The 24,761-nt window shown below is 55.3% G+C and overlaps 1 protein-coding gene across 1 annotated transcript in view; it reads left to right on the top strand.

Moving 5' to 3' along the window:
* The first annotated feature begins 3,186 nt into the window (after window positions 1-3,186).
* The window catches only part of Crocc (ciliary rootlet coiled-coil, rootletin), a 36,180-nt gene continuing 14,605 nt past the window's right edge, over window positions 3,187-24,761 (top strand). Inside the window, 22 exon segments of the mRNA XM_032895240.1 lie at window positions 3,187-3,372; window positions 3,789-3,930; window positions 5,594-5,748; window positions 10,026-10,211; window positions 10,299-10,382; window positions 10,455-10,516; window positions 10,598-10,763; window positions 11,113-11,179; window positions 11,182-11,218; window positions 13,197-13,433; window positions 13,784-13,880; window positions 14,381-14,464; window positions 14,778-15,011; window positions 15,442-15,641; window positions 17,187-17,369; window positions 18,372-18,516; window positions 19,274-19,420; window positions 19,726-19,956; window positions 20,615-20,808; window positions 21,069-21,196; window positions 22,195-22,364; window positions 24,071-24,250. Of these exon segments, the coding sequence (XP_032751131.1) occupies window positions 3,313-3,372; window positions 3,789-3,930; window positions 5,594-5,748; window positions 10,026-10,211; window positions 10,299-10,382; window positions 10,455-10,516; window positions 10,598-10,763; window positions 11,113-11,179; window positions 11,182-11,218; window positions 13,197-13,433; window positions 13,784-13,880; window positions 14,381-14,464; window positions 14,778-15,011; window positions 15,442-15,641; window positions 17,187-17,369; window positions 18,372-18,516; window positions 19,274-19,420; window positions 19,726-19,956; window positions 20,615-20,808; window positions 21,069-21,196; window positions 22,195-22,364; window positions 24,071-24,250 (3,189 nt within the window). The 5' untranslated portion in view covers window positions 3,187-3,312.

Below are 24,761 nucleotides of genomic sequence, written 5' to 3' on the forward strand. Positions count from 1 at the left end.
CCAGCTCCCCTGCAAGAGCAGCAAGCACTCTGAACCACTGAGCCACGCCTCCAGCCCTAAGATTAGGTAATTTATAAAAGAAAAAGTTCATTCATTCATGATGCTGAAGGATAGGAGCTCAGTGGGTGGCCATAATGCTGTGGGAAGACAGAAGCCAAGCCAGCAAGAGGGCAGAGGGCTGGGCTCAACCTTCAACAGACACCTTACATTGTTATTTACATGTGCATCTGTCTGTCTGTGCAGTACATACATGTGTGCATGTGTATTCACAGAGGTTGATGTCAGATGTCTTCCTCAGTCGCTTTCCTTTTAGCATACTGAGGCACGGTCTCCCACTGAGCCATGGTCAGGGATTCCGCTGGTCTAGTGATCCAGTCTGATTTGAGGAGCCCCTGTCTCTGCCTCCTGAGTGCTGGGATTAGAGGTGGGCAGACATAACCACTGTCTTAGTTATAGCTACTGTTGCTGTGATAAACACCACACCCAAAGCAAATGGAAGGAAAGGGTTAATCTGACTCACACTTCCACATCACTGTTCATCATAGAAGGAAGTCAGGACGGGAGCTCAAGCTGGGCAGAAACATGGAGGCAGGGGCTGATGCAGAGACCATGGAGGGATGCTGCTTACTGGCTTGCTCATCATGGCTTGCTCAGCTTGCTTTCTTATAGTACCCAGGACCACTAACCCAGGGATGGTATCACCCACAATGGGCTGGGCCCTCCCCCATCAATCACTAAGTTAAAAAAAATGCTCTACAGGGCTGGAGAGATGACTCAGTGGTTAAGAGCACTGACTGCTCTTCCAGAGGTCCTGAGTTCAAATCCCAGCAACCACATGGTGGCTCACAATCATCTGTAATGAGATCTGATGCCCTCTTCTGGTGTGTCTGAAGATAGCTACAGTGGACTCACATACATTAAATAAATAATATTTAAAAAAAAAATGCCCTACAGACAGATCTTCTGGAGCCATTTTCTCAACTGAAGTTCCCTCCTTTCAGTTAACTCCAGCTTGTGTCAAGTTGACACAAAACCATCCAGCCCAGTCTGTGTTACATAGGTGCCAGGGATCAGAACACCAGGCCTCATGCTTTTGTGGTAAGTGCTTTGTCTGCCGAAGCACCCCACCTTTAGATCATTTTATGTGTATAAATGTTGTTTGCATGCATGTCTGCAAACCATATGCATGCCTGGTGCCTGCAGAGACCAGAAGAAGGCATTGGATCCCTTGGAACTGTTGTTAGCTGGGTTCTGGGAACTGAGCCCAGGTCCTCTGCAAAAGCAGCCAGGTTCTTAACGGCTGCACCATCACTCTCTCTTAATGCATCTAGGATTGGCCTCAAACACAAGAGTCTTCTGCCTTTACTTCCAAAGTGCTGGAGTTAGAGACCTGAGCCACCATGCCTGCTTCAACCCACACTTGTGATATAAGTAAACTACAGTGTTGAGAAAGGCATTAGTTCCTCTGACCTAATTCCCTCTTAAAGGTCCCATCACCTCTCAACTCTTACCTTGGGAGCCACATTTCACAAAGAGTTCGGGAAGGGACAAATGTATCGTGTTCTCCTGATCTAATTGTCTCTGAGGCTCACTGCCTCCGTCTGCTAACCTGGGCCTAGTCCCAGAAGCTTCCAGCGTCCCTACAATCTTATCTGGGCCTAGAATGTTTTCAGCCTCTGGAACTTAGTGCTGAGTAAGCTCACTCTTTCTAGCACTTTCTGAACTCTGGCTGGTTGGTCAACTGTTCTGGCTCAGAACCTGTCTCCACACTGACTGGTTCAAACTGGCTTCTTTCAGCTTCTGACTGAATTGCTCTGCCTGGCCTCATCCTCACTCTGGCAATCTGTTCTGATCTTGTGGCTCCTTCTCATTCTGTCTTCACCTATGTCTAACTTGTTCTTTCTCTGCAAATCTCTGTACAACTCTCCTGGTAAGACGTCCTCTCCCCCGCTCTCTCTGCACTGCTCTCTCCTCAGCCTCCACAGCAGCTTGGTGGCATCTGCCTTCTTGGCCACTCTTTCCACTCGCAGTACCAATCCCTTAGTTGGGAAGGAGAGATCCAGTCTGGACTGAAGCTATGTAGGCAGCACCTACCGCATCCTTGGGTCTGACTTGGATACGGCAGCAGGGCTTGAAGATCAAGGAGCCTGGCTTTGCCCTGTAGGCATTTTGGGGAGTCTGCTTGCCTTAAGGGGGATGAGCTTCAGGCTTACACTGCTCCATAGCATGTCACCTTGAATAGGTGAGACCTCCACCCCTCTGAGCCTCGTTTTGCTCATCCGGAAATGGTAACCTAGAACCTAGGGACCTGGAGAGTAGAAGCCAGCGGGTAGTGCTAAAGTAAGCGACTGTGAGATCAAGCTTGCCTTGTGTGCTTCTGAACCCCTCCCTCCCCACATCCAGCATGTTTTCGTTCCCACAAAGACCCTATTCTTGTCTACAAATAAGGAAACTGAGGCCAGGAGAGGTAATTTATCCAGGGCTATACTGCTAACACAGGTCAGGCCAGCAACTCCAGATCTTTACCACTGTGCCACACAGCCTCCTTGCTGCTGTGAGGGAAACTGCTCTCAGATTTGGGGACTCGGGGACTGTGCACTTGTGTTTTCTAATGAGTGAAGACAATATTTACCCAGCGTGCCCTGGGTGAACTGTCGTGTCTCTTCCCCCCACCCCACCCCCTTGTGTGCTGTTGTTGACCGGCAGATGCTTTGCTCCCAGGAGCTCAGTGGGAGCACCAATAGTACCAGCTCTTACACAGGATGCTGGGATACAGCCGGGGGCGGGGCTTGGAGGGGCTCAGTTCCCAGTCTTGTCTGAGCTCCTGCTTTCTTTGCTTCCAACCTGTAGTGCACAAGCATCTCTCTGCCTAGCAACAGGCTGCAAATGAGTTCTGAGCAGACCATGTGAGCCCGTTCCGGGTCAGGGGAGATGTGCCATAAACTAGGGACTCTGGCCTTCCCCGCCTCGGGCAGCTGGCTTGTAAGCCTGCTGGACCCACAGCCGGGGGAGGGGGGATACTGTCCCTTCCGTTCACATTCTCCTGCTCCTTGCTCTCTCCGCTCTGGAGTGCTGGTTGGGCCTCTTCTGCACCTCTGCTTCTGCTGCTCTTCCCCTCCTCTCCCATCTGAATCTCTCCCCACCCCCTGCACGGTCACGTGGGGCACCATCGGATTTAAGCTTAATCTGCTGGGCTGCTCAGCCTAGCATCCTGGCGTTGGTGTGTTAGTGCCTTGGTGCGTGTCGCTGAGGTGACCTTCGACCTTCGTACTGTGAAGAGGGGGGCTGTGGAGTACCCACAGACCCCCCTCCATGAGCCTGGGGCTGGCAGAATCCCTGCAGGCCCAGCTGGCACTGGAGATTGTGATCCAGGTGGGTCCTGAGCTGTGTCTGCGCTGTCCAGGGTGGGGTGGGGTGGGGCGGGGCGGAATAACTGACCTGATTGGGTGGTGAGGCGGTGAGTGGAGGGAAGTGTGCAGGGGTCGCAGTTTGCAGCTCGGGGCTGCACAGATCAGTGCTGGGACTCCTTAATCCCAGTGTACAATGGTGGGGGAAGGACCCTACATGGACTTTAGGGATTACCGGCCTCTGGCACAACAAGATCCTCCCTACCTTCTCTGCCCTTCAGGTCCTGCCTGGAGCACAAGCTAGGAGAGTTCCCTCGCAGGAGCTCTGTGCAGTTCACCCTTGCTTCCTATGTTCTCAAGGACGTGGGCCACAGGATTTGCCCAACTTTCAGGCCAGGAAGTTAGGGGTCCAGAGTCCCTGAACACTCTCTCTTCTCACAGACACTGGAGAGTTGTGTCCTGGAACCAGACCAAGAGAAGAGCCTGAGTGTACAGAACCCAGCCCAGGACTTCCAGGGAGCCAGCCTGCCCGTCTGTGTTAGGGAGATCATCACCAGCAACCTCTCCCGGCCTGAGACCCCAGGTACCACCTCCCTGCCCTGTCCTCTCCCAGCCTGAGACCCCAGTACCACCTCCCTGCCCTGTCCTCTCCCAGCCTGAGACCCCAGTACCACCTCCCTGCCCTGTCCAGGTCCTTCTCCCTTCTCAGCAGCAATGACATAGATGGTGCTGTGTAGGGCAGTGCTGTGTGTATGAGTGTGTGCGTGGTGTGCGTGTGGTATGTGTGTATGTGTGTGTGCGTGTGGTGTGTGTATGTGTGTGTGTGTGCGTGGGTGTGTGTGTGTGTGTGTGTGTGTGTGTGTGTGTGTGTGTCCACCTATTCTCTTACCTCAGGCTCTCACACCGCCTGGAGCTGGTTTTCCTGGCTCGCTCTGGAGTAGCTTTTGGGTTACAGGTGCCCACAGGGCCATGCCAAGCTTTTTACATGGGTGCTGGGATTTGAACTTAGACACCCATGTGTGTGTACGTAGCAGTGCCCTTATGCACTGAACCATGTTCTTCACCCTGGCGCCCTACTCCTTGAATCCACACAGGGAGACAGGCACAGCTCTGTGACGGAGGGATTTACTTTACAGAGGAGCAAACAGAGGCTGAGATGCAATAAACTTATTTTATTTATTCCCCATGTGGCACAGCTAGAGGAGAGACAGGACTAACTAACCCTTTCCACTCACGGTTTCAGATTTGAACGTCAGATACTGAATTTCCTACGGGGATGGTATGAGCTGTCTGAGGCTAAGATCCGGGTCGGGGCGGAGGGCAGCTCAGACCAGGCTCTCATAGAGGCCTAATGACTTGGGCACAGAAGCTGATGGCCGCAGGCCCTCCTGCGGTGCACCATGCATAACTTGGTTATGCAGCCTGAGTGCCTGGACATAAGGTGGTCAGCTGGTTCCTTAGTGCGTGAGTGCTGGCTGCTGCATGGCTGCTGCAATCGGGTTCAGACTGCGCTGTCTCTTTGAGTGGACCAGGGATGCTGTGACTCCCCAGAGCAGGGAGGAGGCCTGCAATGTGTGTCCATGTTTTTCAGGGTAAAAGTTACAAGCTAGCTGCCACTGACTTACACTGTAGTTCTTGAGGGTTCTGAGATAACTGGGTGTGATGATACGTGCCTAAAATCTCAGCATTTGAGGGGTGGGGAGGGGATCATGAGTTTCATGACAGCCCAGGCTCCACAGGGAGCCTTACCTTACCTTACCTCGAAAAATAGGAAACAAAGCAAAGGTGTGAGAACCCCGCCTTTGAATGAGAACCCCGCCTTTGAATAAAGCTTTACCACGTTCCTGTTGTGGTCTAATTACTATTCTACCTATTTAACAGATGAGTAAAATTGAGACCTGAATAGTCCTCAGAAAAGGAGGGAGCAGGAATTCAGAGCTTTGTGTCTCTAGGATGGGTGGGTACAGAAAGACAGTCTCCTGGCTCCTAGCTAGAGCCTCCCCCTGTATGTTCTAGGGATGTGGCCACAGGGCTGTAGTTGTTTCTACACAGATCTAGCTCTTGGCCTCTCTTGCCAGCCTTCCTGTTCCTTAGCTTTCTTGGCCCCAGGTGCTGCAACCACACACACCCGGGCTCCTCCCAGGGTCCCTGTCCACCTCTTGTCTCAGAAGTGAGTAGAATACCTGTGGGGGCTGGTGCCCCTCCATGATAGCCAGAAGTCAACCTCAGCCCCTGTCCTTTGTCAGCCCCACTCCAGGTCCCAGAGATGGCCTCACTGCTGTCCCTGCAGGAGGAAAACCAGCTGCTGCAGCAGGAGCTGTCCCGGGTGGAGGACCTGCTGGCCCAGAGCCGTGCAGAGCGTGATGAACTTGCCATCAAGTACAATGCCATCAATGAGAGGGTGGGTGCTGCGGCCTGGCTAGGGTTGGGTAGGGAGGTGTCTTGACCAGGCGCAGGGCCTCAGAAGGATGGACGTCTGGTTGAGTCTGAAGCTCTGCCAACTAGAATGGCCTTGAGTGTGTGGCGAGCAGGGAGTTGATGGCGGTTGAAAGTTGATAGAGGTGGGTGAAGGATGGACTGTGTGTGCTGACGGGTGGGACAACGGTTCTAATAGTAGTGCCTATTTATGGAATGCCTCCGAGGTGCCGGAAATGTACTCAGTTCTTTATACTTACTGTACCTAAGTTGATGATGCCCATTGAACCAAGGAGAAAATGGGGGGGGGGGAGAGACAGAACCATGACTGGTGTCACAGCCAGTTAAGACAAGAATCCTGGCTCCCAGGCCAAGACTGTATATTGCCTTTGTTTGGGGGGTGGCAGAGAGCCTTCTGGCTGCTGTAGGGTCCAGTGTGTGTGTGTCCAGTGTGTGTGTGCAGGCGGAAGGCCCTGTCCGTATGGAAGCCTGTGTATGCCTCTGTACACCCTCTGGTGGTAGGGTGTGCCCATGTTCTAGTCCGCTTGCTCAAACAAGCCTCTGACTTGTTGGGGCTTGCTAAGGAGCAGATTGGGGGCCCCAAGATCGTCCCCTAGCTTCAAGGACACTACAGAATTCATTTCTTGGAGTCCATAGGGGGTGAGGGACAGGGTGGGAGGAGTACTGGGTTGGTACTGCTGACGGGCCGGAACCAGCCTCTAGACCTTTCTTGACCGAGGACACAGTGCCAGTCCCCTGGGGACCGCCTTTTAGGTGCCAATTCAGCAACTGGCACTCACATTGGCCCTGGTTGACAAGGGAGGGAAGGATAAGTAGGTGGTCCCTTCTCTTCTATGTGGTCTACATGGGGGTGGGGGGCTGTTCCATTCAGATCTTCCCCTCGGATGTTGGCGCACACAGCCTGCGTATTTCATTGTTGTATGCCTGAGACCTGGAGGTAGAGGTCGGGTGAAAAGGACCTTTGAAGCTTTCCTGGAGGGGGAGGGTCCACACAGGGCATGGGAACCCAGTGGTTACAGAGGAGAAACTGAGGCCCAGGGTCAGCGGTGGAGCTGGGTAGACACCACTGGTCCAGGGCTGTGGTTGTATGGCTCATTCCCTGATATGTCAACCTGTGCCTGATGACGACAGGTGCCCTGTGGCCACACTAGCCTGGCAGACCAGGTTGGGGGCAATCAGTGAGGTTGTTTTCATCCTTCAAACCCCATATCTCCCTGGGACAGAGAGTGGAACGCAAGCCAGGATTCATGCTCTGTTCACTGCATGTCCTGTGGAGAAACTGAGGCCGGACTCCTAGAGACCACCTCCCAGGTCCTCAGAGTCCCCAAGAAACAGGTGTATGAGAAATGTGGGAAAGAGATAGTGAGTGGCCTTATCCCTTGGCGCTGGAGAACAGATTCCCTGGGTCCATCCCTCCTCCACCCACCCCCGTGTCCATGGCAACCTGGATTTAGTGAGTTAATGGGGCAGGAGAGCAGCGGTTGCTAAGGGAGACAGTAAACTACTTTCATCCATTCTTGGGGCAGCTCTTTTGGAATTGCAAGTCAGAGGGAAAGGCTTTTTTGTAAAGGGCAGAGTTTGTGGAGAGAGGTGAGGTCTGGCCTGCAGTAGCCAGGCACTGAGCCCTGGGGAAGCGGCTGGAGTCCCTAGTATTTGGCCAGAACCCCTCCATACCACAGGAACCAATAGCACCGGTGTCACACTGATGTGCAGAGCACACACAACGCAGGCCACAACAAAACCCCACATAGAACACAACATGTAGAAGCAAACCACCATGCTGGGAGGTGGTGGTGTATGCCTTTAGCACTCTGGAGGCAGAGGCAAGAGGATCTTTTGAGTTCCAGGCCAGCCAGGGCTTGGACACCTTCAGACTATATGTCGCCAGAGAACACACAGACCCGCTTTGGCACAGCAACACTTGGGTGAACAATCACAGCATCACCACAGCCGTGAGCAACACACAGGGCATCCTGCATGTCCCCTGGCTGCACACGGACACCGAGTGGACAGAAGCCAGCATGAGCACTCACACACGCACAAGGGCAGTCACTGCCACCACCTGTCCTCCCAGGTCCCTCTGGCATACACAGATACACAGCACATGTCCTGGTGCATACAGATGGACACAGTGCCTGTACCAACCCGACAGACCTTGTCCTGGAGCATGAGAAGGCCCAGATACCAAATGTCTGCACACACCCAGCGCATTCAAGGCATGCAGGGTCCCATGCGTGAGGCATACTCACTGACGCGTTGCACACACCTTCCAGGGCTCTGCGGCAGACACGGGCACTGCCCACTGCTCGGCTTGCCTGGGCTTTGTGTAGACATTCGCCTAGACAGAGGAAGCTCCTGTTGCCACCCCCTTAGCAGCTTCAGTGCAGCCCCCGTGGACTGTGCTCACCCCCCCACCCCCGTCGGTGTCATCCCAGAGGACACAGTCACCCTGACCAGCATCGATGTGCATGGTTCTCAGCATCTACCACGTGTACTGGGCTAGTGTAGGCCTGGAGGGCCACTGACCTAGCCCAGGCCTCTGGTTACTGTGGGTAAGAAAGGCCTCCCCTCCTGCTGACATCCCTTTGACTGGTAGCCCTAACTAGTGTGCGTGTGTGTGTGCGTGTGTGCGTGTGTGTGTGCGTGTGGTGTGTGTGCGTGCGTGTGTGTGTCAGCCTGGGTGCTTGGGAGATGATGGTAAGTCTAGGTTAGCGTCGGTCATCTGGGTTAGGGGTCAGTCCCCTGTGGGTGTTCATGACCCTAAGTGTGCTCATCTTCAGCCTCTCCCACCACAGCCCCCTTCTGTGACACCTAGAAGCTGGGGGACCCCAGAAAGAGTTGACCATGAAAAGAGTTGAGAGTGCTAGTGGACAGGCCTCTGTGGGCCCATGGGTTCCGGGGTTGACACACCACACAGTAGCTGGAGTGGAGGACGTTAGGGGAGAGTCCTGGGAGGTGAGGGAGAGGTAGGGGTGAGAGGGGGCAAAGCAGGTGGTAGGTAGGGCACATACAGATCTTAAGCTGTGTTGTGGTGCTTATGGGGCTCCTCTGTGTCATCCTGGGGTGTTTGAGACTGCCTGTGTTCGCTTAGGTGCTCTGTAAGCTCCGATCTTGTATGTGTCAACACCTCTGCTCTGAGTAGACTCACATGCACTTACATTGTTAGTTCAGTGGTCTCAAACAGCCCCTGGGTGTGAGCCACCCCACCCCACAGCCAATGTCTTAAGTACTGAATCCAGTGGGGAACAAAAATCCAGGCTTTCCTGGGCTTGCCCTGGGGAAGGAAGAGGGTCAGGAGACCTGGCCGCCGTCTGAGGTAGAAATCATAGTGGGACAGACTCTGTTCTGAAGGAGCAGCAGAGTGCATGGAGGGGGTGGGCACCTCTACCGTCTGCTTCCAGTTCTGTATGTGTACAGGCATGTGGTGGCAGGTCTACCTGCACACGTGCATGCTTGTCTCTTGTGTGTACTATGCTTGGCCTGTCCATGTGCCCATACCTGTTCGGTCTGTGTGCCCCATCTATGAGCCCACAGCCAGCCTCCTTACCATTCCTTCTTCATCAGTGTGTGTCCATGTCCACCCCACATGTGTTCTCATGTCTGCATTGCGTGCCTGTGCCTGTTCTGTGTATCTAAGCATGTCCTATCTGTGTGCCCATGTCTGCCCTGTGTGCCCAATCATTTCCTATCTGTGTGCCCATATCTGCCCTGTGTGCCCAAGCATGTGCTATCTGTGTGCTCATGTCTGCACTGTATGCCCAAGCATGTCCTATCTGTGTGCCCATGTCTGCCCTGTGTGCCCAAGCATGTCCTATCTGTGTGCCCATGTCTGCCCTGTGTGCCCAAGCATGTGCTATCTGTGTGCACATGTCTGTGCTGTGTGCCCAAACATGTCCTATCTGTGTGCCCATGTCTGCACTGTATGCCCAAGCATGTCCTATCTGTATGCCCATGTCTGCCCTGTGTGCTCATGTCTGCTCTGTGTGCCCAAGCATGTCCTATCTGTGTGCCATGCTCCGTATACCGCTGTATGCATTGCCTTGTCTGTGTGTGTATGCCTGCTCCATCTGGATGCTCATGTGCACGGCATCCTGGGCCTACCTGCCTGTAACTGCTTCTTGGAGTGCATGGCTATCAGGTTGCAAGGCATTGTGGGTCTGGACCCAGCCTGGTGTGTCCTGGAGAGACCTGGACCTGCATCCCAGGAGGCACAGGACTCTCACCCGGGGCCCTTCCCTGCAGCTGGAGCAGGCTGTGCGGCTGGAGACTGGGGAGCTGGAGGCACAGGAGCCCCGGGGTCTGGTGCGGCAGAGCGTGGAGCTGAGGAGGCAGCTGCAGGAGGAGCAGGCCTCCTACCGGCGCAAGCTGCAGGCCTACCAGGAGGGCCAGCAGCGGCAGGCCCAGCTAGTGCAGCGGCTGCAGGCCAAGGTCAGGGCTGCCCACCCCACCCCTGCCCTCACTCCGCCTCACTTGGCCCTCACCTTTGGGCTCACACTGCTTCCTACACATTGCCAGATCCTGCAGTACAAGAAGCAGTGCTCAGAGATGGAGAAGCAGCTGCTGGACAGGTCCACCGAGCTGGAGCAGCAGCGACTGAGGGTGGGTACAAGAAGGGGTAGGCATAGACCTTTCCGTCTCCTACTCGCCCTGACTCCCCTCCTCCTTACCTAGGACACAGAGCACAGCCAGGACCTGGACAGAGCTCTTCTGCGCCTAGAGGAGGAGCAGCAGAGGTGAGGGTGTGGGCTAGCCTGTGGGCACCCTCAGGACAAGTGAGCAAGCGTCCACTGAACACCCCCCCCCACCTCTCCCAGAAGTGCCAGCCTGGCCCAGGTGAACGACATGCTGAGAGAGCAGCTAGACCAGGCAAACCTGGCCAACCAGACTCTGAGCGAGGACATTCGCAAGGTGACCAGTGACTGGACCCGAAGCTGTAAGGAGCTGGAACAGAGGGAGGCAACGTGGAGGCGTGAGGAGGAGGTGAGTTGGGGCAGTTGGAGGGGGAGCACGGCTGTGGGGTGTCCTTGCAGAGGGCCAAACCAAGTCTGGAGAGGGGCAGGGAGAGCACGGTGGTTCCGGCCCTCTTGGGAGAGCTGGCCTTGGTTACACATGCCCTGGGCCAGTCTGACCGTCTCTTCCTTGTAAAGAGTAGTCACTGTCGCATGTAGAGCGTTAATGCCCAGCCCTTGGTTGTGTCATACCCTGGTGGCTGGGAGGTCTCTCTAGGCCCCGGGTGCTCATCTCCGAGAGACACAGATCCTGTCCTAGATCATGCTGTCGGAGCCCTGGGGCAGGCATGCAGCAGTGACCCTGGCGTCTCTCTCCCTAGTCCTTCAACGCCTACTTCAGCAGCGAGCACAGCCGCCTGCTGCTCCTCTGGAGGCAGGTCATGGGGCTCCACGGATGGCCAGCGAGGTGAAGATGGGCACCGAGAGGTGAGGCCTGGCTGCGGGGAGGATGGGGTGAATCGTGCCCCGGGCCGCCTCTGGGCCTGCAGAGGAGGCTGGTGGGAAGAGGCCGTCAGCATTGCTGGGGCTCAGCTGGACTGCGCTCTTCTATGGCCTTCAGTGCCGCTCTGAGGCAGGAACTCTCCTACGCCCCATTTCACACTGAAGATCAGAGAAGTTGAGTGACCGTCTCCCATCACACAGCAGAGGGTAGCTGAGTTCAGATTTGAAGCCTTTGTGTATTCCAGGCTGTCTAGAAACTCACTCTACAGATGTCGATGACCTTACACTTCTGACCCTCCTGTTTCCACTCGAGTGCTGGAATTACAGGCGTGTGCTAGCATGCCAGGACTATGTATTGCTGGGGAAGGGACCTAGTGAGGCAAGCACTCTACCAACTCAGCTATGCCCCAGCCGCATGCTTGAACTTTTTTCTTCCAAGTGTTGGGGTTACAGGTGTGTCTGTGTCACCCACCATACCTGGCTAAAGTTTTTCTTTTGGTCTCTTAAGTCTTTTATTCAGGAAGCGGCTGGCTGTCCTCAGGGATTCCTATAGTCTAGCTTCTGCTGCCCTGTGTTTATGTGAGCTTGCCACAGATCTGTGGCTACATCACAGACTGCTGTTTTCTTGGCAGGACTCAGACCCCGAGCAGTGCAGTGTCCCGTCCCCCCCACCCAACAGAAGCATATGTTTATGTACTGCGCTTGACTTACTGCGTGCTAGCTAGAATTCTGTGTGGCACTCCTGCGCCCCCTGCTGTTGGATGCTTGGCACTGCAGCTCATGCAGAGTGAGCCCGCATTGGGGCTTTAAAGTGGGCCTGTGTTTTATCCGCATGGAAACCTTTATTTTTTTAGACAGGATTTCATTATGTAGCTCTGGCTGACCTGGAGCCTGGCATGTAGTTTGGGCTGGTTTCAAACTCACAGAGAACCCTCCTGTCTTGGCCTCCACCCAATTTTACTCTTGACTAGGGCACATATTTAAGGTTCCCATTCCAAAACGATGCTGGTGAAAAGTCAGCCCTCCCTCTGATGTGACCCCCTCCCCTTCTTAAGGCAAGTGAGGACCCCCCAGTTCCTTATGTGGCCTTCCCGGGTTACTTTATAAAGCAAATAAAGCAGCTTTCTCCTACTCCACTCCTGTCTGTCTGTCTGTCTTCACACAGCCCTTTTGTATTTTGGCATATATACTCTGTAGAATATCCTCATTGCTTCTCCAATTTGTCTTTATTGTATGTGCGAGTGCATGCATGCATGCGTGTGTATGTGATGGCCAAGAACGACTTCTGTGAGTGGTCAGTTCTCTCCTTCCACCATATAGGTCTCCAGGCCCAAACCCAGGTCATGAGGCTTGGCAGCGGGCACCTTTACACATAGGGCATCTCACTGCCCCCACCCATTTTTGGAGATGGGTGGTCCTCACTCTGTAGTCCAGGCTAGCCTGTAATGCTACCATCCTGTTCTGCCTCCTGAGAACTTTAATGGCAAGCTTGGCTTCCTTCCAGCTCAGCTGTATGCTTCTCGAAGAGGCCTTCCTCATCTGTTTGTTTTCCTGGGAGGCGCACCCATCATGAGTAGCCTCCTTGTTAGTCTTTCTCGGCTGTAGTAGGATCCGCTGACTGGATCCTACTTGTTGGATAGTGATCTCCCTTTTGATGGATGTTTGGTGTCGTCAGGATTACCACTCCTGCTATGCCACATGAACCATCTGTCATCGCTTCATGCTGGGCCTATGGAGGATGTGTCATAGATGCAAAGGGCTTTTCCTAGTTGCCTTCCTCTGGGGCCCCACCTACTTACCCTCCCATCAGCTGTGTAGGCACAGGCCGACTCCCCACAGCCTCGCTCACACTGGACATTATGTGACTTTGCTTCCCTACTCTGATAATGACAGATATGTCACAGGTAGTTTTGATTTGTACATAGGGGTCACCCTCACACCCCCTTGTTTTGCTCTTCTTCAGGGACCTACTGCAGCTAGGAGGAGAGCTAGTCCGGACGTCCCGGGCTGTCCAGGAGGTGGGCCTGGGACTGAGTGCCAGCCTGCAGCGGGCTGAGAGCAGGGCTGAGGCGGCTCTGGAGAAGCAAAAGCTGCTGCAGGCCCAACTGGAGGAGCAGCTACGGGCCAAACTGCTCCGGGAGAAGGACCTGGCCCAGCTGCAGGTGCAGAGTGACCTGGACAAGGCTGATCTCAGTGCCAGGTGGGTGGTAGCAGGCCCCTGTAGGGCCTCAGAGGGGAGCATGTTCACCAGGGCTGGGCCCTTCCCTGGGGATCCCGAATGAGCTCTGATGACATGTGTGACCCCCTCCCCCCACTCCTGCCTCCTAGGTGAGCCCCCACAGCTCTCTCGTGAGAGACAGCGGTAACCCCATTCCCATTTTCAGCTAAGAATTCAGAGATCCCCAGGCAAGAAGCAACGTACTCCAGGTCGGGTACCTGGGGAAGTGGATCCTAGGGTCCCCGTTGAGTTTCGGGAAACACAGGCATATGCTGGTGAACTTGAGAGGCAGCGGCAGACCCCCCATTCACCTCTTCTGCTCTTCCCTCCAGAGTGACAGAGCTGGCCTTGTCTGTGGAACACCTTCAGAACCAGAACACAGAGAAGGACCAGGTCAACAGGACCCTCTCTGACAAGTTGGAGGCCCTGGTGAGATGTGGCGCCAGCCAAATCCATGGCAGCTGGCTGAGGGCCAGGCTGCTTGGGCCATGGTGGATTATCCCATCCAGACTGGGTGCTGTTGTCACAGTGCACGCCAGGCTTAGCACAGTGACATTCACCTCTGTGCCCTTCCACCGTCCCTGCAGCAAGCACAAGTGGAAGAAACCAAAGCCCGAGGGTCTCTCCAGTGCAGTGTGTGTGGAGCCAGGACTCGGTTCCCTCTTGGGTTCCCAGGGGAAGGCTGCTGCATCTCCAGCAGATACATACCCCCAGGGCACTGCCTGGGCCCCACACATGCTGTGTGGGGCAGTTTGGGCTCTTCTTCACTAGGCCAAAGGCTTAGGACAGGGTACTGTGCGTCTCTGGGCCTCATCCATTCAGTGATGGTGGCAGACCTGTGTGGTATGACCTTAACTGCTACCTGAGGGGACCAGGAAGGAACAACTTCATGCTTTGGCATATCTGTGACCAGTCTTTCTTGTCACCAGGAGTCTCTGCGGCTCCAGGAGCAGACAGCCCTGGACACTGAGGATGGAGAGGGGCTGCAGCAGACCTTGAGAGACCTGGCACAGGTATGGTGACAGCCTGCACAGGGCTGACTAGACACTACTGAGCCCCCCAGCCACATGCCTTGAGGCCTTGGGATGAACTGGAAGTGGGTGGGGCCTGTTCACCTCTGCTGGCCCACCCAGCCTTGCTGCATTTATCCCTGTGAGGGTTCTGAAGGGCAGTGAGCAAGAGGGTCTTGCTTAGCAGGCTGCTCACAGGTAGATATGGACTCCAGAAGGCTTCTTGGAGAACGGGGCTTGTGGCAAGTGTCACGTTGCCTCGTCCATGCTGGTAACCACCTAACTAACCCTACTCCTCTTTCCTCCTTGCCCCAAGGCTGCCCTCTCTGATACTGAGAGTGGTGTCCAGCTCAGCAACTCAGAGCGCACTGCGGACACCTCAGACGGCAGCTTGCGCGGCCTCTTTGGCCAGCGGACTCCAACTCCACCGCGGCACTCCTCCCCGGGTCGAGGTCGTTCTCCACGCCGAGGTCTGTCCCCAGCCTGCTCTGACTCCTCCACACTCACGCTGATCCACTCTGCCCTGCACAAGCGCCAGCTACAGGTCCAGGTAGCCAGAGACCCAGGGGGCGGGGCCTGGGCCGGGGTCAGAGCCCTGAGAAATAGCTGCTAATAGAGAGTTCTAGAAAGGACCGGAGTCCGGAGTGCCTGCATGGCTGGGAATGCCTCAGAAAAGGGGCTAGAGCCCAAGAAAAGGAGATAAAACTTGGGGGCTTAAGAGACAAGTCTGAGAGGAGGAATTAGAACCTAGAGGCGGGGTCTCAGGGAGGCCACGAGGGGGCGGGGCCTGGGCCTTTGTGGGTGGAGTCAGTATCTGGGGCCGGTGTTCTTGGGCGGTTTGCCAGACCTGGGGACGTAGGGAGGTGGGGGCACAGGAGTGGGGAGAGGTGCAGTCTGCTGCCCCAGGCTCGCCCAGTGCTATGGAGTTGTTAAGAGAGAGTGAGTGGGCTTCTCCAGACCCCACCACTCCCATATTCCAGGACATGCGTGGGCGCTATGAAGCCAGCCAAGATCTGCTGGGTTCCGTGCGCAAGCAACTTAGTGACAGTGAGGGTGAGCGGCGTGGCCTGGAGGAGCAGCTACAGCGCCTCCGGGACCAGACAGCAACCTCAGTCCAGGCCCAAGAGGATGCGCAGCGTGAGGCCCAGCGCCTACGCAGTGCCAACGAGCTCCTGAGCAGGTGCGATGAGGCCTAGGGGCCAGCAGGGGGTGCTGGGCCTAGCCAGTCAGGCCTTTCAGCCCGAGGGTTCCCATCAGCCAGGCGGCAAAATTTAGTTTTCAAGGAAGTAAAAGTTCATTTGTTGCCCTAGCTACATTTCAGATACCCCTGTAGACACATGGGGCTATAGACCATTCTAGAATTCTGCTCTTAGTGCTGTTCTGAACTGTTTCCTGTTGGTTGCCTCTTGCTGGGAATGCATCCCAAGGCCTGGTGTCTGCCAGGGGAAAACACTACCCCCAGCTACAGCCCAGTTGCAGCCCTGTCACCCTAGAGACAATTTTAAAAAATGTATCGGTCTACTTATTTATCAATGCAGGGTTTCTCTGTGTAGCCCTGAGTGTCCTGGAACTCACTCTGTAGACTAACCAGGCAGATCTCAAACTCAGAGATCTGCCTGGCCCGGCCTCGTAAGTGCTGGGACTACAGGTACACACCACTATGCCTCTCTCAGATAGAGACTTTTTGATTTTGTTTTAATTGTATGCATGTGGGCATGTGCACTCCTAGAAGCCAGAGCTGTCAGCTGGATGTCTATGGGTCTGGAGTTAAGGTGACCATGAGCTACCCAGGGTGGCTGAGAGCAAAGTGCCCTTCCGCAAGGGCAGCGTGCACTCAGAGAACTGAATCACCAGTGTTAGCTCCTGATCGCCACTCGTGCCGCGTCACATGTGCCCCAGCACACACAAATAAATAATTTACATGTAATAGGTTTATTCAGGGCATTTTGTTAGTATAGAATAGGAGAGTTTATTCAGGGCATGGGGGGGAGTTAAGAGGGAATTAAGGTAAAAGAGAGAGAGAAAGAGAACCCAGGGGTCGCTTCCCTAGGTAAGCTCTACCGCTGAGTAGAGGCCAGCCATGAGCCTAGGGCACTGAGACAGGAGGATTGTTTCAAGTTTGAGTTCAGCCAGGCTGAAGGCCAGGCTATATAATGGGGCCAGCTTGGTCTGCAAAAGTGAGTGATAGTTTTTTAAATTTTTAAAAATTTTTTTAAATCACTTTTCCTAAATAAACAGGAAAGCTGGCGTGGCAGTCCATGCCTTCAGACCCAGCACTTGGGAAGCAGAGGTGGGCAGATCTCTGTTTGATGAGACACTATTCTCTTTTCCCCTTTGCTAAGAAAAGCAGACTCGTAGCTCGTATTTGTAACCCAGCATTTAGGGCACTGAGACAGGAGGATTGTTTCAAGTTTGAGTTCAGCCCAGGCTGTATAGCAGTTCCCATCAAGCCAGGGCTATATAGTAAGGCCAGCTTGGTCTGCAAAGTGAGTTCCAGGGCAACATAGGGAAACTACAACAACAACAACAAAACAGAGAGAGAGAGAAGCTCTCAGTGCATGTTGTAAGTGAGATGAATCAGTTGTGAAAAGCATCAGGGAAGGCTTCCTGGAGGCAGTGGCCCGGAGGACAGAGGATGTAGTCAGAGTAGTCAGTCAGTCCAGCCACCACCCTTGGGGGAGAGTAGCCTCAGAAGCTCCCTCTCCTCTGCCTGCTTGTCCTACAGGGAGAAGGGCAACCTGAGTCACAGCCTGCAGGTGGCCCAGCAGCAGGCTGAGGATCTGCGCCAGGAGCTGGAAAAGCTGCAGGCCGCCCAGGAGGAGCTGAGGCGGCAGCACACCCAGTTGGAGGACCAGCAGGAGGACACGGTGCAGGAGGGCGCCCGGGCCCGCCGCGAGCTGGAGCGCAGGTGGGCTGCTCACCTTCCTACCAGGGTCCTTCCAGCGCAGTCCCGGGAGAACACTGAGGCTTAGGAAGGGCAGTCACTGGGTCCAGGAGGGAGGTGCTTGGGTGATAAGAATATTAAAGATTAATGATTCTCACTTAAGAAACTTAAAGCACCGGGCATGGTTGTGCCCACCTTTAATCCCAGCACTCGGAGGTAGAGGCAGGAGGATCTCTGTGAGTTCCAGGGTAGACAGGGATGTGTAGAGAGACCTTGTCTCAGAAAACAAGAACAAAAGGTGGCAATGACTGTCACTATACAGTATACAGTAGCAGTAACAAGAAGGGCCAGCGACCACTTAAGCCCATGGGGTCCTTTGTTGAGCCCTCCACGTAACTCCGTGATTTAGAGAGAATTGTCTCTGTTTGTGGGTGCTGTCTTTTTATGTCACTTTCTTTTTTAATGCGTATGAGTGTTTTGCCTGCATATCCCTTGCATGCCTAGTGCCCATGGAGGCCAGAAGAGAGTGTCAAATCCCCTGGAACTGGAGTTACAGATGGTTGTGAGCCCTCTCGTAGGTATTAGGAATCCAGCTGAAGTCCTCTGAAAGAATCCCCAGTGATCTTAACGCTGAGTCATCTCTGCAGCCCCATTTTATGCATAGGAAAACTGAGGCACTGGGTGTGGGGTCATGAGACTTGCCCCAGAGCACATAGTTTGGTAGGAGCCAGGATTTCACGCTGCACTGTTTGTGTCTCTGCGGCACAGACAGTGCTAATGCTTAGGGCGCTGTAGTGGGTGTGAAGTTGTTCCTGAAGCCTTGGAGGCAGCAGGTGCCATTTGAACTACGTCCTGCGTCGCACTGTTCGGACGTGACAGTGTCGCAGAGTCACAGCTGAGACTGTGGGTTAGGTCATTCTTGTGGAAGAAGCTCTTGTGCTCAGGATTCTACCTGTGCCCCGCTCACCCGGGCTCGTGTCCTGTATGGGGTACAGAGCAGCGAAGTGACAGAAGTCTGTCCCACAGCCATCGGCAGCTGGAGCAGCTGGAAGTGAAGCGCTCGGGGCTGACCAAGGAGCTGGTGGAGGTGCGGGAGGCACTGAGCTGCGCTGTACTGCAGAGGGATGTGCTGCAGACAGAGAAGGCAGAGGTGGCCGAGGCGCTGACCAAGGTGAGTCATGTCAGCCACTGACCAGACCAACCCTACGTCAGGCTGCAGACTGAGCATGCCCTTGACCCCTTCCTCTGGGTAGACACTGACTTTTTATTCTTACCTATTCGTTATGGTGCTTTAAATCTCCCCTTCTCCCTCTACCTCTCTCTCTGCCTGTAAGCATGCGTGCACTGGTACACTGGTGTTTGTATGGAAGTCAGGACAGCCTTCGGGTCTCTTCGTCGTCCCTGCTGTGTGTCCTACCCTAGTTGGATCTTGAGTTGCTGTGGACCCTCCTGTCTCCCTCTCCCATGCTGTAGGAACACTGGGATTACACTTGTTAACTTGTGCACACAGCTGGCACATGAAGTCATGTCCTTATGCTTAAGTGACCAGCGGTTTACCCACTGAGCTGGCTCCCACAGATCCCTGCTACTGCAGGGGCTCCTAAGCCTGAAGCTCAGGGTCACCCGATCCATTCTGTGGAAATGCATCCAGAGACTGAGGAAGTTGGGGGTCATGGTCCTGAGAGTCCTTGGAAGGTACCTGTCCCACTTCTGGTGGCCCAGGCTCTACATGATGGCGCCCTAGGGTGCAACTGGAGTCTCTTCTGACTCTTGGCTCTGCCTTTTGATCCTTTAGGTATGAGGTGTCTTCCAAACAGCCTTCCAAAGTGTGGCCTTCTTTGATGGGGATTGCCTGACTGGTCAGCCCTTTCTCCTCGGCCCCAACCCAGTCTGTGAGGGTCTGCTTCTCTGGATCTCTCCCTCTGCAGGCTGAGGCAGGCCGTGCGCAGCTGGAGCTCTCTGTGACCAAGCTGAGGGCAGAGGAGGCTTCCCTGCGAGATTCCTTGTCCAAGATGAGTGCCCTCAACGAGAGTCTCGCCCAGGACAAGCTGGAATTAAACCGCCTCGTCGCCCAGGTATGCTGTGTACCAGCCCCATGTCCCCTCCACCAGGGAGACGCTGCAGAGGCATGCCGGGGCTCCACCCCTACCCTGTCTGTCCTGTCAGTCTTTCATCCTGTCTGCCTTTCTGTGTCTCTGTCCTATGCATCATAGAAGGATGCTCGGGGGCCCTGCTCTGTTCTAGTGCTTGGTTCTCGACACCACGGACACCTTCCTTCACTCTAGAGTGCCTCCACCCGACTGCCTGTGGTCGCTGGTGGGATGGAGGGCATCCTGGTCCTGGAGAGTCCCTTTGCTCCTTCGGATCTCTGTCCATACAGCTAGAGGAAGAAAAGGCGGCGCTCCTGGGCCGCCAGCAGCAGGCTGAGCACGCCACTTCTCTGGCTGTGGAGAAGCAGGAACGGTTGGAGCAGCTGAGGCTGGAGCAGGAGGTGGAGAGGCAGGGCCTGGAGGGCTCCCTGTGTGTGGCTGAGCAGGCCCGGGAGGCGCTGGGGCAGCAGATCCTTGTATTGCGCAGCGAACGCAGCCATCTGCAGGAGCAGGTGGTCCAGGTGGGCGAGCCCCCATGCACATGTGTGAGCGGGGCTCCTGGCCACTCACGTGCTATTCTGGGATGAGCCAGAGGCTCAGGCACTTCCCTCTAGGTTCATACATATCTCACCTCGACTGGCTAAGGGCCTTGAGCAAGCTATTATTCCTCACATGCTGAGGCCACTTGACTATCTGAGACTAAGATTCTGTCACTTAGAGGACGTGCTGGCTCTGGGCCAGCCTTGGTGAAGATCTGTCCATCTTATGAAGAAAGTAGGGACTTGGGAAACTGGAACCACACAGCCAGAAGGTGGTTCTGGGTCCTAGGAGTTCAGGCTCTAGGCCCTGTAGTGCAGCCTCTGTCCCGGGGTCCAGGGCTCCTGGGAGGAAGGGGTAGCTCCTCCCTTCAGCCTGGACAGCTGTTCTCCTTACCATTCGCTGTGTTCAGCTTCTTAGAACGTTTTGGGCACAGGGCAGAGTGAGTGACTGGGGGCCATTTTTACACGTGTGCATTTGTGGGTATAGAAAAGGCTAGGGTTTGCCTAGACACACCAGTGCGGAACCTGTGCTCAAACCCCAGCCTCCCCCTACGAGGCCAGGGCTGGACCTGACCCCCACATTAGAGTGCTGCGTGGTAAACTAGCCAAGGCTTCTGCTCATAGTCCCTGGGTCTGCCAGCTCTCCCGGCAGCTGAATGGACGGGACCAGGAGTTGGATCAGGCCCTGCGGGAGTCCCAGCGGCAGGTGGAGGCCCTGGAGCGCGCTGCCCGGGAGAAGGAGGCGATGGCCAAGGAGCGGGCTGGCCTGGCTGTGCAGCTGGCAGCAGCCGAGCGTGAGGGCCGGACCCTGTCAGAGGAGACCATTCGCCTGCGGTAAGTAAGGTGTGGGCTTTGCCCAGCTTCCTGCAGGGGGTGTGTGGGTCCAGCCCCGCCCTGGGGTTAACCCAGAGGAGCAGTTACTTAGGAGCCAGGCTTCCAATGCAGCCTCGCTCAGGTGCGGTCTTCCCCGGGGAGCCCACGTGTAGCTGGGCAGATAGGCTGGCATTTGGCCCATACTGGCCGCACCCTAAAACCCACAATTTCCTGGGGCTGGGGAAGCCGAGTCCCAAGGCCTCAGGGATTATGTGCTACAGCTTGGAGAAGGAGGCCCTGGAGAGCAGCCTGTTTGACGTGCAGAGGCAGCTGGCTCAGCTCGAGGCCCGCCGGGAGCAGCTAGAAGCGGACAGTCAAGCCCTGCTGCTGGCCAAGGAAACTCTGACTGGTACGAGGGTCTGGGTCCTGGGCTTTGTGCTAGACTTCGGCTGCGGATACTGGAGTCTAGCAGAGGTTAGGAAACCTAGGTGAGGTGCGTGGCTATGGCTGACCTGGTTCCTATCCAGAGCTGTCACATGGCCCCCTCAACAGGCCCTTCCCTCTTCGAGCTTAGGTTACTTTGGCTCCAGAGGTAGGGGAATGGCTCCTACCTAGCCTGTTGCCAGGATGAGGTGAAGTAGCTTGTGAAGGCCTTGGCAAAGTGCCTGCTGTGACTGCTGTCTCTTCGTCATCAGGGAGGCTGGAGGGTTCTGAGGTCCCTAGAGAACTCTCATAACCATCAGCTGCTGCCGTGAATCTCAGCCCCATGGTCCCAGCCCACGATTCCCACACACTCCCCACACTCTATCTCTATTCAGCCCTTCCAGCTCAGCAAAGGCGCTCAGGCCCTGCTGGGGTCATGGAAATGGACTCTCCTGAGTCAGACAGACCCAGGGAGGGCATTGCTGTTGGGCTCATGCCTTACTGGTCCAGGTGGGACACAACTTCTGCTTTGCCCCTCAGTGAGGGGTGCTGTCCCTAATGGAGACACCCCATGAGGCGTGGATTGGTTACTGGTCTTGGAGCATCGTCTTTGACGAGGATGAAGTTAAACTAACCAGGGATATCATTCAAAACTGTGATGTGCGAGGGTGTACGGATTGTATTGGCCCAGCAAACATGTCAGTAGCAGGGTCCCTGTATTTTTTAAATCCTCCTCTATGGTTCCCTTCCCATCAACCACCATGCCCCTTGTACATGAGGAGAGCAGAGCCAGTGAGCCCATGAGGCAGGTGGGAAACTGCTATCCAGAGGGGATGAGCCACTTCCTCAAGGACCTCAGCATAGTTGCCACGAAGCTCCCTTACCTCTGACTTTGCCCATGTGGCTCAAACAACCCAAGTCTGCTGGCCCAGAGGGAGATTGTGACTCAGCGCTGCCTTCCTGCCATCCATCCCTCCTGTGCAGGGGAGCTGGCAGGCCTGCGGCAGCAGGTGACAGCCACTGAAGAGAAAGCGGCCTTGGACAAGGAGCTGATGACCCAGAAGCTAGTGCAAGCAGAGCGGGAGGCGCAGGCCTCTCTGCGGGAACAGCGCGCAGCCCATGAGGAGGATCTGCAGAGACTCCAGCGGGAGAAGGTTCGGTCAGCTGGGGAGGGGTGGGCAGGGCTCTGCGGCTCCCTGTCTCTGCTCACTGTCTTGCCCTGCCTCGGTTTCCACATATGTGAAGCAGATGTGAGACATAGAGGCTCTGGGGTAGCTGAGAAGGTGTGTGGGAGTGGTTGTGCTTATCAGATATGTAGAGTTCTGGGCCCCAAATCAGGTCCAAACCTGATGGAGACCCGCAGTCATGTGGGAGCAAGGCCAGTGTAGGTTCCGCAGAGAGCAGGCTGGGCGTGGTGGTGCACACCTTTAATCCTAGCACTCACAAAGCAGAGGCAGGCAGATCTCAGAGTTCAAGGCCAGCCTGGTCTCTGTAGTTCCAGAATAGCCAGGGCTATGTGAGGAGGCCTTGTCTCAAAACAAACAAGTGTGCAGCTCCATGTTTCCACTTCGCCCGCCAAGGTTCACAACCGCAGGGCAGGCATGCCAGGGAAGTCCCTTGCACACCGAGTCTGCTTGCACTTCCTGAGTTTGTGTCTGATCTTGTCTCACTCCACTTATGCTATGTAAGGTTTTTGTGCCTGCATTTTTCTTTCCCTAGAAACAGGGATGGATTGTTGTGGGGTGGGTCCTGTGAAGGGCTTTGCATAGCCCCCGGTGCTTAGTAAATGTCCTGTCAGTTCCTGCGCCTTGAGGATCCCCTATACAGAGTGATCCCTAGAATAGGGGCCTCTAGAAACAGGGAGGCCTCCAACGGTTTCCTCTTCCCCCTGCAAGATTCATAAAGTGGGGAGAGAGATACACCCCACCCATGGATTCCGGTGGAAATTACCACATGTGGCCAGTAGGTGGCAGGGCAGCTCCTGAAGGAAGGCCTCTCCTACCACCCTTTGGAAGTTCTAGGGTACAGGCAATGTTCTCACCCCAAGAAAGCTGTCCTTGCCGTGGCTCTGTCATGTTCCCAGTGAGCCATGCACTATGACCCCTGGCCCTACCTTTCTTGGCCTGGTCAGTGCCCTCAAGTCTGTATTCTCTTCAGCTTCTTCCAGTCTGGGTCCCAGAGTTCTTTGCAGCCAGCCCCGTTTCCCTCTACACAACCCTCTAGCTGCCTGAACAGAGCCGGAGAGATGGCCCAGCATTAAGAGCACTGGCTGCAGCACCCACACGATGGCTCACAACCATCTGTAACTTTAGTTCCAGGGAATCCAATCCCATCTTCTAACCGCCAGGGGCATCAGGCATGCACATGGGTCAAGAACACACATGCAGACAAGCACATAAATCTAAAAGTTTAAAAAGTAAAATTCAGGTTGTCTATCGCCTGGGCTTGGGCGTCCCCATTGTCCCCTTAGCCTCAGTGCCTTAGTTCACCTGGTCAGGCTAGTGACTGCATCTGTGACTTTGGACTCCTGTTACTGAATCCCACTGCTCCATGAGGCTCCAGCCTGCTCTTCCCTCAGGGCCTCCAGGCTACACTGTGACCGGGGACCTCTCCCTTCTGCCTGAGTGGCTGCTGGCCATCCCCCCAGGGCCATTCCTGTTCCCAGCCAGGCGCTGGGTTTCACGTTGTCATCACAGACTGAGGTGACCTCAGCGAAGCTCCCACTGCCCTGCCCTACAGTGACCTGGGCACCCACTGTGTCTCTTAGCTGTTGGGTATTTGGGCCTTTTCCTGACCCATGTCTGCAAGGGACTCTTTGGGCCCCTCCCAGTGTGTCACACAGCCCTGCCCTGGCCCTCAGGAGGCTGCATGGCGGGAGCTTCAGGCAGAGCGGGCCCAGCTGCAGGGCCAGTTACAGCAGGAGCGAGAGGAGCTGCTGGCGCGGATCGAGGCTGAGAAGGAGGAGCTGAGTGAGGAGATCGCCGCACTGCAGCAGGAGCGGGATGAGGGCCTGCTCCTGGCGGAGAGTGAGAAGCAGCAGGTCTGTGGTCCTGGGCGACCTCTGGGGCTCTCCTACCTCTGCCCAGCACACCCCGACCCAGCAGGAGTGCAGGAAGCAGCCAGTGCCTTCCCAGGCCTCAGCTCTCACCTGTAAGGACAGGAGAGCTGGAGTCTAGCACACAGTGGCAGTGACAGGTGACACAAGGCAAACCGTCTCACATTCTCTTGTCTCCTTGCTTGCTGCAGGCTGGGTGCCTCTGGCTGTGCCCACAGGCACTTGTTGGCTCTTCTGAATAGTTCATTCTTGGTTTTCTGTGAGGTATGGAGCAGGACAGACTGTAGGCATCTCCTGCTTTGTCACCCTGGGCAATTCACATCCCCCTAGGAAGTCTTTGCCCTGGGGAAGTTGAGGCATTAGTTAGATCTGTAGCTCATGCCCACATCCAGGCCCCTACTGTTGCTCCCGAACTCTTAGTGGAAGACTACAGTGAACAGGCACCTCTGCCCTGGGTCTAACCACGGTGGCCAGTGTTCTCAGTGAGCACCAGGGG

This window comes from Rattus rattus, chromosome 1, assembly GCF_011064425.1.
Source record: "Rattus rattus isolate New Zealand chromosome 1, Rrattus_CSIRO_v1, whole genome shotgun sequence".
In the NCBI taxonomy this organism is placed as follows: domain Eukaryota; kingdom Metazoa; phylum Chordata; class Mammalia; order Rodentia; family Muridae; genus Rattus; species Rattus rattus.